Consider the following 15,631-nt stretch of genomic DNA (forward strand, 5'->3'; position numbering starts at 1 on the left):
ACCTCTGGAAAACACAATTTTGCATCAATCTGTTCAATCTTACACATGAATAAACTAAAACAAAACCAATCTTTGTAAACTTTGTTGAGTTTCAGTTTTCAAAGAGTAAAAAAGAAAATGAGGGCAAGGATTTAGACCTGTTGAGTATAATGTAAGTAGTCACAGGCTGTAAAATGAGGGATTTTATTAGCCTAGGTGAGAGAAAAGCAGGAAATTGCCATATTATATCATTTTCCACTGAAGAACCTCTGGTGGAATTGCTTTTTCCAGGAGGGCATAGTGTTCCTACAAGTGAGAATTGATTTAATTTTTCTCACACATTCCACTATGAAAATAGAATCAGGGTTTTTGCCAAATTCCATAGGAGTATCTCTCTTTTAAGATCATTATTAGAACAAGGCCAAGTTCTTCTTAAAACAAAACACTTTATATGTTTAAAATCTCATATGCTTGGTGTTTATTGTCTGCCACATCCCAATATTTTACAAGTGTCCTATAATGATAGCTTGCTTTTTCATTGTGCATTTTGTAAAGAGATTTCAAAGCATTTTCCAAAGAAAGTGAACTATAATTATGCACGTGGTAGAGATGGGGAAACAGAAACATCAAGAGGTAAAGCAATTTGCCCAAGGTGACAGGACAAATTAGAGGCAAAGTCAGGCATAAATCCCATGTCTCCTGCTTTTTGCTTCTTTGCTACACAGCCTCACTTGGAGATGGCATCACCAGCTTGTAAAAGCAGTAGGGAACTGCTGCGGGAGTACTACAAGGTGTTGCGTACTGCCTCATGTGAAGCTGATACAGGATCAGAATCAGGGTCCACCTGCAGTTCTTGGTCACAGGGATAACAGGTAAATGATAACTGATCTGAGAGGGGCTTGCAGGACAGGGCTGGGAGCTCCTCACTGAGTCTTGGGTGAGTAGACAGGGGCTGCTGAAAGGCAGAGCAATCTCCATGGCTGCTGCATGGAGGAATCCTCCCTGCAAGCACTGAGGCACTAATAAACTCATGGTCCTGGAGATGCATTCCTCAGAAATCAAACCCACACAATTTTCCCCTTCAGTGGAGATCAGAGTGGTTGACCGTGGAGACATAAGACTCTGTAGAGCAACGTGGAGCTGCTTTGTCCCACAGGACCTTGTGCCTTGGAGAGATGCACTGGCAGCCCTCACCACCACGTTGCACAGCCAAAGGATTCCTGCATTCCCACAGTGCAGAAGCAGCCGAACTCTCCCGCTACTTGTGGTTTATTTGGCACGTTAAGATTGATTTGAAATTATTTCCTGTGTATTCGCAAACCCAGCAAGTAGTTTCCCTTTAAAGTGCACCAGCTGTGACATTGGGCAGGTTCTGTAATTTCAAATGAGGCGCTAAGAGAATACTCCTTTCAGCAGCTTTTTTTTTTTAATGAGGGTGGGTACCTGTTGCAACGAATCAATTAAAACTCTTCTGACACAAGTTGTGTGTTGCCAGACCCGTTTCACAGGTTTCTCAGGAGGGAGGATAGCATGTGACAGCACACAGAGAAGCCAAGAGTACTGGAGAAGATCAGAAGCCTGCATGAGTGAGCTTAGCTTTCCAAAATATTTCCTTAAAGCGCTATTCAAGGGACCACTGACCTCTGCAACAGACAGCACCATGGTGGAGCAAGAGATGCTGCTATCGTGTGCCTATCCTCAAGAAAAGTGTAAGTGACCAAATATGATTTTGTATAAGAAATGAAAACAGGGCTCTAGAGGAAGGAAATGAAAGAAATTATCTAGGCTGTATAATTGAAAAGACTGAGGGAATAGAGGGGAAATGCTGAAAGAAGGAAATAAGGAAGCTATTAACTTTATATTGTAGGCTTGCAATTGAAATACGATTAGTGTCCTTGCAAGCAAAAGAAAGGATGCTTGTATACACAGCTGATGTAAAAACTTCTTGAAGAAATTTGCTTTAATCTTTGACTTTCTACTTGTATTTGCAAAGTGCTGCGGCATGGAGCTTCTTGTGTGGTAGAGAACATGAACAACGAGCTTTGATTTAGTGACTTAAGGAGCAGACTGGAGTGCAAAGAAAGCATTTTCAAGAAAGACGTGGTGTGATTCAAACCAATGGCTTAGGCTTTTTTAACAATGCAATGCCTCTTTTTCCTAAGACATTGGCACATTTTCTGATATTTTATCCAAATTAGATTAGGGTACAGTGGGAATATATCCAAATCCATTCCTCCTTCCTAAAAGCATGCTGTCACAGAACTTCTTTGTGAACCAGAAATTTTGTTTGTATTACCAGAAATTATAATACAGGCAACAAAACAAATAAAATCTGTACATACTGGCTTTTAAAATGTCTGGGAATGTTTTAAAAGAATAATGAAATAACCAAGTCAGATTTCCAGCATGCCAAAAATGAGTATGACAGAAAGGTAGAAATGTAGCTGACTACAATAAAGTCGGGTAACTAAGTCTGGACTGGACATGTCTGAACAAAATATTAAGCAAATGTAGAAATGGAACTGGTATATCCTGAAGCCACTTCAGTGGATAGCCAAAACAAAATTCAGTACAAAAAAAAACCCCTTCTCCCTTTCAACTCAAGAAATATTGCTTTTTAAATGGCCTAGCTTGCTTTGGCAACTTCATGAGGAGGTTATTTAAGACTTACTCCGGATTGAAGGATTGTCTGTTCTGTTTGTAAAAATATCACTTCGTACAGGGCTTTGTGTTCATTATTGGGGGCAGAATAGAGCAAGGATGTCAGCAAAGATACAGTTTACCTGTGGAGAGACTCTTTCAGTTTTGTCTTATTTTCTGTTCCCTACTTCGGGTATGCAAAAGGCAAGAGAGAGATAAAAATCATCCTTACCACAGTGTCCTGTTGAGCTGGCTTAGAAGTTCATAAAGCTTAAGTGAAACCTGGAGTTAAAATACCTGTGATATTAAAAAGAACCCCAACCAAACCATACTTTCCTTTCTGATGCCTATTGTCCTATTAAAGATTTTTAAAAAGCAGGATGGCAATACTTTATTTTTAGCTTTGCTGTAACCCCAGCAATATAAATGATTGTTTTTATTTCATATTCATTTCAATTTTTTGTCCCCTTTCTGTTGTTCAATTTAGTGTTAAATAGAAAATGGGAGTCATAGTGGGTTAAAATCATCCAATTGCCTTTCAAGGTAAAAGGTCACTGGACCTCTTGAATTGCTCAGGTTTTTTGTAAGAAATTTACCTTCTTACTGTGTGTTATTGTATTTGCATGTGTGTGAGAGAGAGACTTCTCAGTCTAGGCTTGGCTGTCAAATTCACAGAAATGGGACATGTGGCACTGTAGGGGCTGAAAAAGTTGCATAGAGAAATCAAATCAAGCCCAAAGGAACTAAATCCATAGGAGGAAGGAAGCCAAGTAATACCTCAGGATGGATGAGCTGGGTCCACTAATTACACCTTTTGGTGATGTGAATCAGCAGTGGCCCCCCTGAAGTCAGCTGAGTTACCCTGTGGGCTTAAGAAAGGACCGTGTGGAGGACCAGCCTCGCTGCATTCACTGTATTAAGCTCTTGCCCAGAACAGGTAGGGCGTGTATCTGACATGTAAAAAAGACAAACAGAGCACTGAATGGGTCCATTCCAGATGTAAAGGGTCAAATTATGCCTCAGTGGGTGATGCTTTTCAGCTCAAAACTAAGTGGTGTCGTGGATTGATCCAAAAGACCAGCCTGCTGTAGATTTAGGCTTATAAATAAAAACCTAAATCTTTTAAGAAATTCTTTCTTCTAAGCAAAATGAGCATGGTATGTCTTTGGAAGTCTGGGCCTGCTTGTTGAGAACTGTTTGTTTTCTGCATATTGCTATGTGAAGTCAACAAGAAATGCAAAACTTTTTGCTTGATCCAAAGGTGTAGCTATCTGTGACAATGCGTTTCCAGGTGCCCTCTGCTTAATGCCATTTCTTTCCCTAAAAGTCTTGCAAGAAAAAATTAAGGTGTTTGTGGTTTGGGTTGTTCGGGGTTTTTTGACCTCCAAGACACACCAGGATGGTCACAGCATTGAAAAATTAGCCTGTAGTTAGTCATGTGGCATGTTTTTCATAGACCTGTGATGGTCTGGTGCTGTAGTGCCATGTTATTCAGTCTATGGGTGAACACTTTCCCTTCCCTTGAAGGGAATATGAGCTGGGGATTTCTGTGGTCTGCAGCCTTATTTCACCAGGTATTTGGAGAAAACTTTGTTGAAGCCATTAGAAATTCTCTTGGCAGAGGCAGCTTGCAAAGGAAAAAATAGTAAATTAGCCATTACAATGAATTTTACTCCTCTTAGAAAGAAAAAAGTGTATCAAACATGTATTTGCTGCTAGAATGGCATAAACAGACTTCTAAACTTTGTGACATAGTCCTAGGTATTCCTAAATAGCTGCTTGCAAATGCAAATTTCCAAGGAAAATAACAGAAACAATCCTTTTGCACTTCTTTTGTATTATTATTATTTTAATAATGGTTTCATATTTTTTCATGTATTTTGAATATCTTACGTTAGGCTGCTTCTTTAGGTAATATTTCTACATTCTCAAAGCTGAAATATAGATTTTTTTTTTCTTTTTTAAGTCTAGAAGAGCATATGACAAAAATACACTGGTTTAAGCCCTTATTAAAAACCCCAAAGAAACAACCAATCAATCAAAAAACCAAAACAAAAACTGACCAACAAACAAACCTAAAAAAACCCCAACACTTTGGCACTTGTACTTTAATCTTCTGTCACACAGTTAAAAACTACTGTTTTTTTTCAATTATTCTAAAAGCAAATCACCTTTAGACTAGAACCAAACAAAGATATTTCAACTGAAAACTGTGTTTGAAGTGAGGGTTGGAGTTTTTTTGCTCATTTTTGAATGGATGTTTCTCAGCTGTGAAATGTCAAATAGACTTTCAGGGTTGCTTACTTAGACTTCAGATTTGAAAAAAAATTGTAAAATTAATATATTTCGTTCTTTCTGTCTAAGAGCAGCCCTGTGGTGTTATGTGTGTGCTGATGAGAAGATGTGGGAAATATCTGTTCTCTCTCTGTCTTGAAAAGACAAAAATGTGGTCATTGCCCAGGAGTATTTTAAAAGCCTTTATCTGAAATAGTTTTCCCAGACACTTGCTCATTCTCAGTCCCACTTTTTTTTTCACATCTGAATTTTTTCTTTGATCGTGTCAGAATGTATTCTTTTAGACTTAGACTTTTAAATTAATGATCATCCTCAAAGCAGAGTGATTCCCAGTTAACAATATCACTCCTCTTTTAAACCACTTCTTCAATTTGCCAGTAAAGACTTCTGTTCTGTTTTGTTTTGTTTGGATTGCGGAGTAACATATTAAATCATGTCAGACTAAGAACTGGTCTCAGGTGGATCACAAGAAAAACAGCCCTAGTTATCTCCTGAACATCTACCTTTTTAAAACCTAACAGGGAATCAATTTCTAATCAAATACACTCTCTGTAAGTTCCAGTAAAAGCACATTTTGAATAAAAAGTCATGCACAGTTAAATTGCACGTCTTGGAGAAATCAAAATATACACTTCCAATACAGATACAGTTCTTGAGCAAAGCTGTCATACTGTCAAAACAAAAAAAATTATTTAAGGAAATCTGTTTTCCAGGGAACTGTGCTACCTGTCAGCTTTTTTGGCTGGTTTTTGATATCTTTCCATATTAACATATCAGTGTATGTTAATCCAATCTATAGCTGTAATCAGCTAATAGGAAATGAAATCTGTATCACTCCTTAATTTCTGAAGATCAGGTATGTCCAAAGGAAGAAAATATAAACTGAAAACAAGCCAAAAGTAATACACATGCTATTCACATTCTTCTCCACTCAGAGCCACACTGAAACATACTTCCATGTGAATTCCTGCGTGTTGAATTATCATTGGAAGAAGGGCTTATGCAATGCAAGGGTGGAGCCCAGGCAGATCTAGAAGAGGGACAAACGTACCTGTAAAAGGTTACAGAGAAGTATATTAGGGGAAAGGGTTTAAGTTATGTTCTTTCTGAGTGGAATAGCCACTAAAAATCTTCTCTGCCTGAAGTTGGTATAACTGCTGCTGACTACTCACTTTGCACAGATTATCTTAGTTGTCCCAGAAAAAAAAAAAAGCCAGGCTTAGCTAGAAAAGGAGATGGAGCAAACATTCAAACTCTGCAGGCTTCCCCAAGGGCCTGGCAGCTGCATAAAGGCTGCTCAGGAACCCGGAGGATGCAGAGACTTTGCCCACACAGCATCCTTGTGTTTAATGTTTTGCTGTTTGTGCTGCTGTGGTAACGAGGGTGGGAATCCTACCAGCAGCTGGAGGCGTGCAGCTCCCCGTGCAGGAAGATGGGCTCCGAGGGACAGCGGGTGGCTGGCCTAGGCTGACTTTGCAAGAAAGGAAAACAATGTTCAGGGAGAAAACAGCAGAAGGAAGTTTAAAATGGACTCAGAATATGCTGTCAAAGTTGTAATGACATAACTGAGAACAAAATTTTGCATGGTGTTTCCCTCCAGAGGGATGGAGTTTGGAGCACTGCAGTCTGCAAGAGACTCTATCCCTTGCTGCTCATTTAAAAGGAGCGAGGTGTCAAATCTATACCAGATTTTTTGACCTTGGACCTGACTCTGCTGAGATATTTAAGACTAAAATCCCAAGAAAATTGATGGTGATTAAGTTCAAAAACTTATTTGCTCTTCAATTTACCAAGATCTTGAAGATGTATGTCTATGTGTATCCTGAGATATCCCAATCTTAGTGGAGTTGAGTGAGTAATTCAAGTGCCACTTTGTACATAACCCTAACTAAGCCTATTTTAAGGACAATTAGTCCCACAAGTGTACTCTAAACATACTCCGCTTTCAGGGACATATTTCTCACCTTATTATGTGCAGTGACTCCTACTTTTTGCTGCCAAAATGCAAAATTCCTCTTCTCTGTCCAAGCACTTCATAGTAGATTGAGTATTTACTTCAGAAGACTTGGAGATTTTCATTTGCTATTTGAACAGAGAAGGTTCAGACCTTTTCAGTCTCTTGAGACAAAGCCATGCCAGCAGCAGAGAGGCTACTCTGGCAACAGGCAGTCCCACTTCAACCTCGCCACCAGCCTGGTGCTGGTTACTCATTCCAGGCAGAGCTGGACAGGCCTGAGTTTTAGTTTCCCTGCTGGGACTTCTTTTTCTCACCATTCACATTCAACTACCAGTGGTTAAAACACAGAAAGCCAAGCACAGGCAAGGGCCAGAAACCTGGATGCCCTCGTGCCAGGTGAGTGTCCTGAGCGTGAGGAAACCTGACTCAGTTGCCTAAAACGTTCTTTCTCTTTATGGGCTAATGCTTCTTGAAATGTTTCCTGCACAGTTGCAGATGGAGGATGAGGAGCACATCCCTCCAGCCCACTCAGACTGACCTACTTTAGAGCTGCTAATGGCATAAGCTGGGGGGGAGGAGGGTGGGCAGGAACAGCAGCCCCCTTCCCACGGACACAGTGCACTGTGCAGCCAAAACAAGGAGCTAAACTTAGGACATCCAATTCTCAGGTCACTGCTTTTAGCAGCAGCGTCTCCTATGATTGTGTGGCAACTGTGGCAAAGACAGAACATTAAAAGGCATTAAGGCCTGCACAATTCTCTGAAAAGAAGGGGAAAAAAAAAAAAAAAAAGGAAAAATAAATAAAGGGGGGAAAAAACCCAGAAAGTTATATTTTGGAAGGGATCCAGTTTGCAGATCCCAACCAAATGCAAGTATCTCCTTGCAGGTCTGACAGGTGGGTTTTAAGGTTTCTCTCCCCACCCAGCCAGCTTGATTGGCTAGGTCTATGCAGGTACATGCTAAGCTGCTTGGGGTTGTTATTGCAAGCTCCTAACACTCTTAGTGCATTTTATAGATCTATTGCTCAGGATTCATTCTCTGCTCAAAGGCCTGAGATCTTAAATACGAGGTATTACACCAACTTAGCGCTGAGTCACCAAAGCCCTTTATTGAATCTGGCCCCAGTGCATTTTTTCAGGCTTGTTTGCAGAGCAGCAGGTATTATTACCAGGAGTAACTGGGTTAATGACAGGGCCTTCTAGAGAGAAAGCAATTCGTAACACCTCTGATGCTTTGACTGAAACATGTTCATTATCCCCATTCCCAGTTATGTAATAGGGAGAGCAACATTAAAAAAAAAATACTTCTCCTTGCAGAAATCTCTGCATTACCCACTGCCTCTATGCGGCCACCATATCCTATTTGCTCAGACTTACATGGTTACAATTGTCTGGAACATCCTCAGCAGAATGCCCCTTGAGTTTCGGTAGCTGGGAATGGATTAAGAAAATAAATACAACAAACACACAAAACAAAAAAAACCCAATGAAATGAAACAAAATACTAAAAAACCCCAAACATCAAAACAAACAAAAAAACCCCAAAAAATAAAATTAAAAAAACAAAAAACAAACAAAAAAAACCCCCACAAACCCAGACAAAAAGGCATTTATCTTCACTGTGGACAGACAGTTGTTGCATACTTGAAGTCTGACAGAAGTGGTTTTCTGGCAAGTGGGTGAGAAAAAAGCAATATCTTGAATCATGTTAGGGAGAAGGGTGAGTGTTTTCTTCTTCAGTTTTAGAGTAAAAGATTTGAAAACTTTCAAAGTTGTCCTTAGCAGTTCTACACGCAACATATGGTCCTTCCTGAGATTTTGACTGTTCCCAATGTGGGACTCTGCCAAAGGAAAGTTAAACAAAAGCTACCCTTACAAAAATATTTAGGAAGCCCTGTTTTAGAAGTGAGTGCACATGTTGGCTGTGACTCAGAGCACACCCACACACTGGGTAGATAGATTAGCATCTAAACCACCAAGCAAGTTCCAATTCTTGCTCAGAAGGTCAAAAAAGCCTGGGAAATGTCCACTGCTCCCTTTCTCCTCAGAACAATTATTTTTTTTTCCAGATTACAAAGTCATTTTGGATGGCACTGAAACAGTGAAGTCAACTGATTTATTGTCATAAACAATTGTGTTCCAAGTTGGGAACCAATTTTGTATTTTCTGGATAAAAGAATAAAGTAGCAATCAAAAAAAAAAAAGGGAAAAAAAGGAAAAAAACCTGAAAAAGCCCAACACTCCAAAAGCCAAACTATTTCCTTTAGATTGGTTTCTTTTAACATTTGTTTTTGCTGCACAGAAACCAATGGGATTCATAAAATATTTGCTAAGGAGGTACATATTCATTGAAGAGAGATAAAAGCCAAAAGTGTCCTTGGTAATGTTTTGTCTGGAATTGGAAAAGGTCAAATCTGATGCAGTTAGTTTTCTTTTTTTGTTTGTTTTCTTTTTTTTTTTTTTTTTTTTTTAAATTTGGTGTCATATTATGAGATCACAACAGCTCAAAATGCCATGACTGCCATCTGCATTTCACTTGGTTTCGACATATGGTGGTGGAGCTGTTCCCAAGACATCTGTGGCTGAAGTCCCTGCAGCTCCTTTGGTGTAGTTAGGAAGGCAGTGGATGCCCACCTTCCCTGACCTTCCTTCCACCCTGAGGAGACTCGGGGATGAAGCTGGGGTACAGCTAATAGCACTAGGAGCAATTATTAGACTAGAAAATAAGTTGTACTGAAGTTTGAGGTACTCTTAAACAGGAGAAAAAAAAGGCAATCACTAAAAATTTTGCATAGTGGTGCATGTTTGGGTTGCTGCTAAAAGGCTTTTAGTATAGCACTAGAAGCTGTGGGTTGTCCTGAAAACCAAGGTTTAGTCTGTTCTAGAAACCTCAGACATTCATGCAACCTAAGCCATGAATATTTGCGAAATCAAAGTAAAGAAAGTAAAACTCAAGTTTCTCGAGATGACAAAAAATGTAAACAAGAGAGAGGTAGAAGTAAAGTCAGAACTAAAAACACCTTACAGGTTTCCAGCCATGGTATCATATCAAATCTGGTTGCTAAGGGAAGCTGGCTAGTTAGGTAATTCTTGTGGCATCAGGCATGCTAAGAGAGCTCCAGGCTTCCAGCCTGTGCTTCATTCTGTACTTTTACTGTTGTGGCTGAGATAATGAGGAGGAAAATAATACATGGTGGGCATGGAGAGTGACAACAGAGTCTGAGTGGAAAAAATACTTTTTCCTTTTTCTTTTTAATGATAATGTAGAAAAAGGGTCAGAATAGCACAATGCTGTGAATTTCAGTATTATAGAAACAGCCAGGAGCTATATTCACTGTTGCAGACTTGCCATGGAGGAAATACAACAGATCTACAAGAGGTATGGCCATTATAAATATTTTAGCTGTACAGGCAAAGCAGAGATTAGTTAAATTTTTATTAATAGTTAATCCCTTGCAAAACCATGGGTGGAAATACTAACTCACCTTGATGGCTTGTGGTTTGTATTTCTTTTCCCCCAGAGTGGTTTTTCACCAAGCTACTTGTTGTTCTCTATGATTCAGAGATAAATGACCTTATAATTCCCCTAGAGAATCCTTTCCCAACATTAAAATCAGCAGAAATGAGAAAGAGGAAAAATAAATGGAATGAGATGGCTTTTCTATTTTCATTCCTCCCACTGGTGCTATGTGAGAAGCAGTCCAAGTAATTGGACAAACACCTACAGAAGTGCCTAGAACCAGTGTTCAGTATAACCTGCTCTTCTTCTGCATTTGCAGTGCCATTTCAACAAGTTAGATCTTGTTCCCTCTTCCAGAGCAACCATCATGTGTTCAACAGTGAGAGTGCTCTTGCCAAAACATTTTTCTTATCAGGATTATTCTTTTGCATGATAAAATATCAAAGACTCTGTGTGATTAATCTTTTGAACTTTGCCTGTTAATAAATACAGAATTCTCCCTGGCCTCTGAAATGTTTTCCAGTAACTCTTTTTCTTCAAGTGGAAGTTTTGAAGTTTATCAGAACTATTTGAGACACTACTCTGACTCAGATTTTTCTTCTTTATTGCAAAAAAGAAAACAACCACCTTTCATTAGGAATATTTTTCATTCAATTTTATTTTCTTTATTAAATTAAAGAGAGCATGCCTTTTCCTCCCATCACAGTGCTGCAGGAAGGAGCTAGTTAACCATCCTACAAGCAGTTCATGATCAGAGAAAGCAATACCGGGCAATGTTGTTAGGCTTCACTAGAGAGAAATTATCCAGGGGGAAGAAAAAAGCATGTTGCTGTAGGAAGGTGCTGTTCTATCCATGGAGATCACCCTCAGGAGTGGTGAGGGACCATCGCTTCACCAGAGCTGTGGCGTTCCCCACGTGTGCAGTGTGACAGTCACCATGGCCATGACACAGGACGGGCTGGCAGCATCTGTAGCCCTCTTTTGTAGTAACTATCTGAGATGACAGGAAGCTATTGACCATTAAGTCTTCTTTAATAGCTAATAGTCATGGCTTCTGTGACAGAAAAGCCTATGGAAACTGTTACTCTGCTCTGCCACTTTGGATTTTTGGTATATTGTGAGAGGGCTCAGGCAAGTTGTCTTTCTTCCACATCTCAGTATCATAGTTTGCGGCTTTTTCTTGCTGCTTCCACATTAGTTTTTTCTTCCTTAGCAATATCAGCTTCCCCTCACGATGATCAGAGAGGACTCTGCTCCTGGCCATGGGAAGAGTAGATTTTGGATGAGGACTGGTGGCCAGCTGTGTAGATATCTGCCCTTCCCCCAGGGAAGCCAGAAGTGCAGAATGCTGTATTGGATTTACGTGATGCGGTTTTGGTAGCTGAAGAAGGGGCTAGAGGCATGGATTCTGTGAGAAGCTGCTGGACAATTCCCCTGTGTTTGATGGAGCCAGCTGGCTCCAAAAGGGAACCGCTGCTGGCCATGGCTGAGCCCATCAGCAGCAGTGGCAGGACTTCCAGGATAACACATTTAAGAAGGGGGAAATCTTACCGTACAAAAGCAACTGCAACCAGAGAGAGGAGAGAATCTGTGTGAGGAGCAGCCCTGCAGAGCCAAGGTCAGTGGAGATGGAGGGGCAGGAGGTGCTGCAGGCACTGGAGCAGTGGTTCCCCTGCAGCCTGTGGCACAGGCCGTGGTGAGGCAGCTGTGCCCCTGCAGCCTGTGGAGGAGCACAGCGGAGCAGAGATCCACCTAAAGCACATGGAGGAGCCACAGCAGAGCAGGTGAAGGGCCCCAGGGGAAGCCTGCGTTGGAGCAGGCTCTTGGCAGGATCTGTGGAGAGAGGAGTCTACATGGGAGCAGGGTTGCTGTCAGGAGCTGTGACCCATGGGGGCCCACAGTGGAACAGCCTGCTCCTGAAGGACTGTGTCCTGTGGGAGGGACTCGTTGGCTTTAATGAGCACTTGGTTTCTAGTCAGAGTCAGTCTTCCACAGATGCTTTTTACGTCCAAAATGCTCCTGGTGGTGAAGGGTGCCAGGCCTTCCCACTGGACTCAGCTGAAGGCTGCGAGGGCTCAATCCATATCTATGTGGAAACACGGTCTTGGTTACCTGCTGAACCTCGGGTAACACTTTCCATCAGCCCCACAGTTTGACTCAGACCACCTTCCTGCTGTGATTCCCTCCAACTCTCCCTGAAGGGCCCCACTGGTATTATGGTATTTATAGCTAAATAAATTCATGGTATTTATAACTATTATCTGTTCCCTTGGTCAGACCAGACTTGAGGGAAAACTTGTGGAGAGCTGTCAAGTTGCTATACCACAGGCATGTCAGGAAAAGGAGTGGGAGAATGTTCAGGCTCCCAGTGGCAGAGTGGGGAACTGTTTCCAGCTTCCAGAGGGACTATTAATTGAATACCACTGTCATCTGCTTTGCTGCTGTTGGGGTTTTTTTCTGCTGTGTAAAGTCGTAGCAGCAGCAGCAGCAACTGCCAGACAGCAATCATCTATCCCAGCTCTAGCTGGTAATATACAACAAATATGTGTAAAGTGAATTTTTATTTCAGCTCTACAAAAAGAGAGAATTAGGTGTGGTGTCCAAAACAGAAAAAAAAAAAATTTAGTAATCTGAACTGTACTCCCATTAACACTGGAGTTAATATGTCATTTCCTTAATTGTATTTGATACCATTGAGCTGAAACTGGTTTTTTATTTTTTAACAATAACTTTTATTGCTATTGTGGTATTATTGCTTGTAATTTTAATTGGCAAAAGAAACAGTATTCATCAGTTTAATTTCTCTGAAGTATTTTGTCAGCTCCAGGATATTAACAAAAAACTACATAAAAGAAACAAAATATCTGAGACATGAAGCAGAGCATATTAGCAGTAATCGAGTTCATGCTTATTATCTTTACAACCTCATAGGTACATGTGGTTCTTTGTGGGCAAGCATAATGACATTCCTGTGCTTTTTCTTTAGTAGGCAATAGTCTATCAGCTGACTCATTCTGCCAGCTTGATTTTATATCCTCGGATAATCTAATATTGAAAACCTGGAAAGATGCACCAGACTGGTTACTGTGATTAAGCAAACAACACGCACCCCAGGCTGTCAGTGGAAAGGCAAATCTGTATTTTAATCTCAGACTCACAATTTGGTATTTTCATACCACATATTTTTTAAAGATTTCCACCAAACCTTCTAACAGATTAAATCTTGCTTAGCCAAGGGAGGAAAACAGATCTGTGAGATGTTGTTTGAATTGAGTGTGCCCCTATATCTGCTAAGAGCATGTCAGCACTGTAACAAAACTCTTGCAAATTCTTCCTGCTGCCCCCATAGCCATAGTTCTTTCCTAAACTGGGGGCAGATGTTTACAAAACATGAGTGTTAATTCCTATCAGAGTGATAAGGAAGAGAAAGAAAGCTAAAAACTAACAGCAGAGTGCATCAATTTGGCAAGTTCTGTGTGCTTGAAGAAAAGCCAGCTATCAAATTTGACTTGATATACTAGCTTCTTCCCTTCATATGCTAGCTTACTCCCCCCTGAAAGATGCTTGCATCCTTTTCTGCTGTTACTTGTCTGCATGGAATGAATCTGCTGTATTTTGTGCCAGAAAAAATGAGTTAAACAGAAATCTGATTCATGGAACTGGAATCTTGAAAGAAGAACCTTCCTGGCAAAGAGGACTCCTCTCCTCTCTGATGATCCTTCTGGAAAGGAACACTTAATAAATAACAAACCATAGAATATAAAGATATATCAGTGTGCAAGATGTTACCATCACCCCCAGGGTACAGTGGCAGCACAGCCTGCCTGTGTTAATTGAAACAGGGCAATTCCTAACCCTGCAGTCCATGTGACTCTGGATACATGGAAAGTTTGTCTTTATAAGGGCATGGCAAATTCCTTCCTTGCTTCTAGTGCCACTGGAAGATCTGTCTACCGTGTCCAAGATGGGTGTAGTGATTTTCCGGAATCTGAGCCACAAGACATCTGCTGCAGGACTAAAGGGAAGAGAAATTCTGTGAGTAATTCGTGGTGGCAGATGATAACAGCTTCTGCAGGGCTCTGGGTTGTCTGCTGTGGGAGGGGACCAGGCGAGGCCGGCAGCTGGGGACCAGCCCAGCTCAGCAATACCACCTCCAAAACAGCTGGGCTGCCTTCCTTCCTCTCCTCTCCTCTCCAGGCTTTCATCCCCACACCACCACACCTACTGCCCACCAGTGCTCTCCCCATCCCACAGTGGAGGTGCTCATGGCTGGAGACCCCTCGTATGGTGATCCATGCGTGGGTGGACCAGCTCATGGCCTGGGCTCGCTTCTGAGTCTCTACAAAGACAGGGTCAGGACACTGGCTCTGTGCCAGTTTTAGAAAAGCTTTGATAATGTCTAGTACCTCCAGAAATTGTCCTCTTGAGTTTCTTTGTTGTCTTCAACAAAATGCCTGTAGGCCATGTGTCCTGGGTGGGTGTAGCACATGTTAAGGAGTCATGATTTCTTTTGGTGTAATCTGCTGTTAGCCAGGGACGGTAAAGTGCCCAGAGTTGCATAGGTACTTTGATGTCATTAGCATAGCCAAAAAAAATACTCCTGTTTAAAAAAGAAAAAAAAAAAAAGAAAAAAAAAAAAAAAAAAAAAAAAAAAACAAAAAAACACCAAAAACAACAACAACAAAAAGAAACCACCAAAAAAACCCAAAACAAACAAACAAAACAAACAAATAAAACAAACAAAACAAAACAAAAAAACAAAACCCAAAAAACCCCAACAAATCCAGGTAGCTGACTGTACAGTGGTTACAAATTGGAAATGACTAGCAGCTTTTAAAAGAGAGTCCATTTTGTCTGAAAATAGCTAAGAAAGAAAGAGAGCAGATAAAGCAAACAGGACGGGTGAAAGATACTACTTTCATTTTCTGGTAGTATGCCAATTTGCAATTGCTGGATATTAGCAAGGTGAAAGGTGTGAATTACAAAGACAAAAGAATCATTAGGCCAATTTTCAAGAAATATCCTCAAACTTTGCCTTGTTTCTGATGTAATATAATCTCATTTTTGATCTATGTTTATGTTTAAAGGAGTGAATTAACCCTCTTGGTAATTGCAGACCAGTTTATCCTGCTGTTGCTTACTATGAGGGAATACTGTCATGGGGCAGTGGCTACAGAGCGCTCAATACACGCTGGCTGTTTTTGTTGCCTTGCACAGGCAGTCACACTGTCACCTGGCTCTGTACCAACCCCCCAACCCCTCTGATTTGTGCACCTAGGTAGCAAACGTGGGTGAGAACTA

At 40.8% G+C, this 15,631-nt stretch overlaps 1 protein-coding gene across 3 annotated transcripts in view; it reads left to right on the top strand.

The window, feature by feature from the left end:
- The first annotated feature begins 1,510 nt into the window (after positions 1-1,510).
- PTPN3 (protein tyrosine phosphatase non-receptor type 3) overlaps positions 1,511-15,631 on the top strand; it is a 163,160-nt gene continuing 149,039 nt past the window's right edge. The window contains exon 1 of one of the 3 annotated variants that reach the window (XM_063398876.1): positions 1,511-1,688. In XM_063398876.1, coding sequence (XP_063254946.1) covers positions 1,562-1,688 — 127 coding nt within the window. In that variant the 5' untranslated portion in view covers positions 1,511-1,561. The remainder of the gene's footprint in view (positions 1,689-15,631) is intronic. The other 2 variants (XM_063398866.1, XM_063398886.1) reach the window with 2 other exon arrangements.

Source organism: Prinia subflava, chromosome 1 (genome assembly GCF_021018805.1).
Source record: "Prinia subflava isolate CZ2003 ecotype Zambia chromosome 1, Cam_Psub_1.2, whole genome shotgun sequence".
Classification (NCBI taxonomy): domain Eukaryota; kingdom Metazoa; phylum Chordata; class Aves; order Passeriformes; family Cisticolidae; genus Prinia; species Prinia subflava.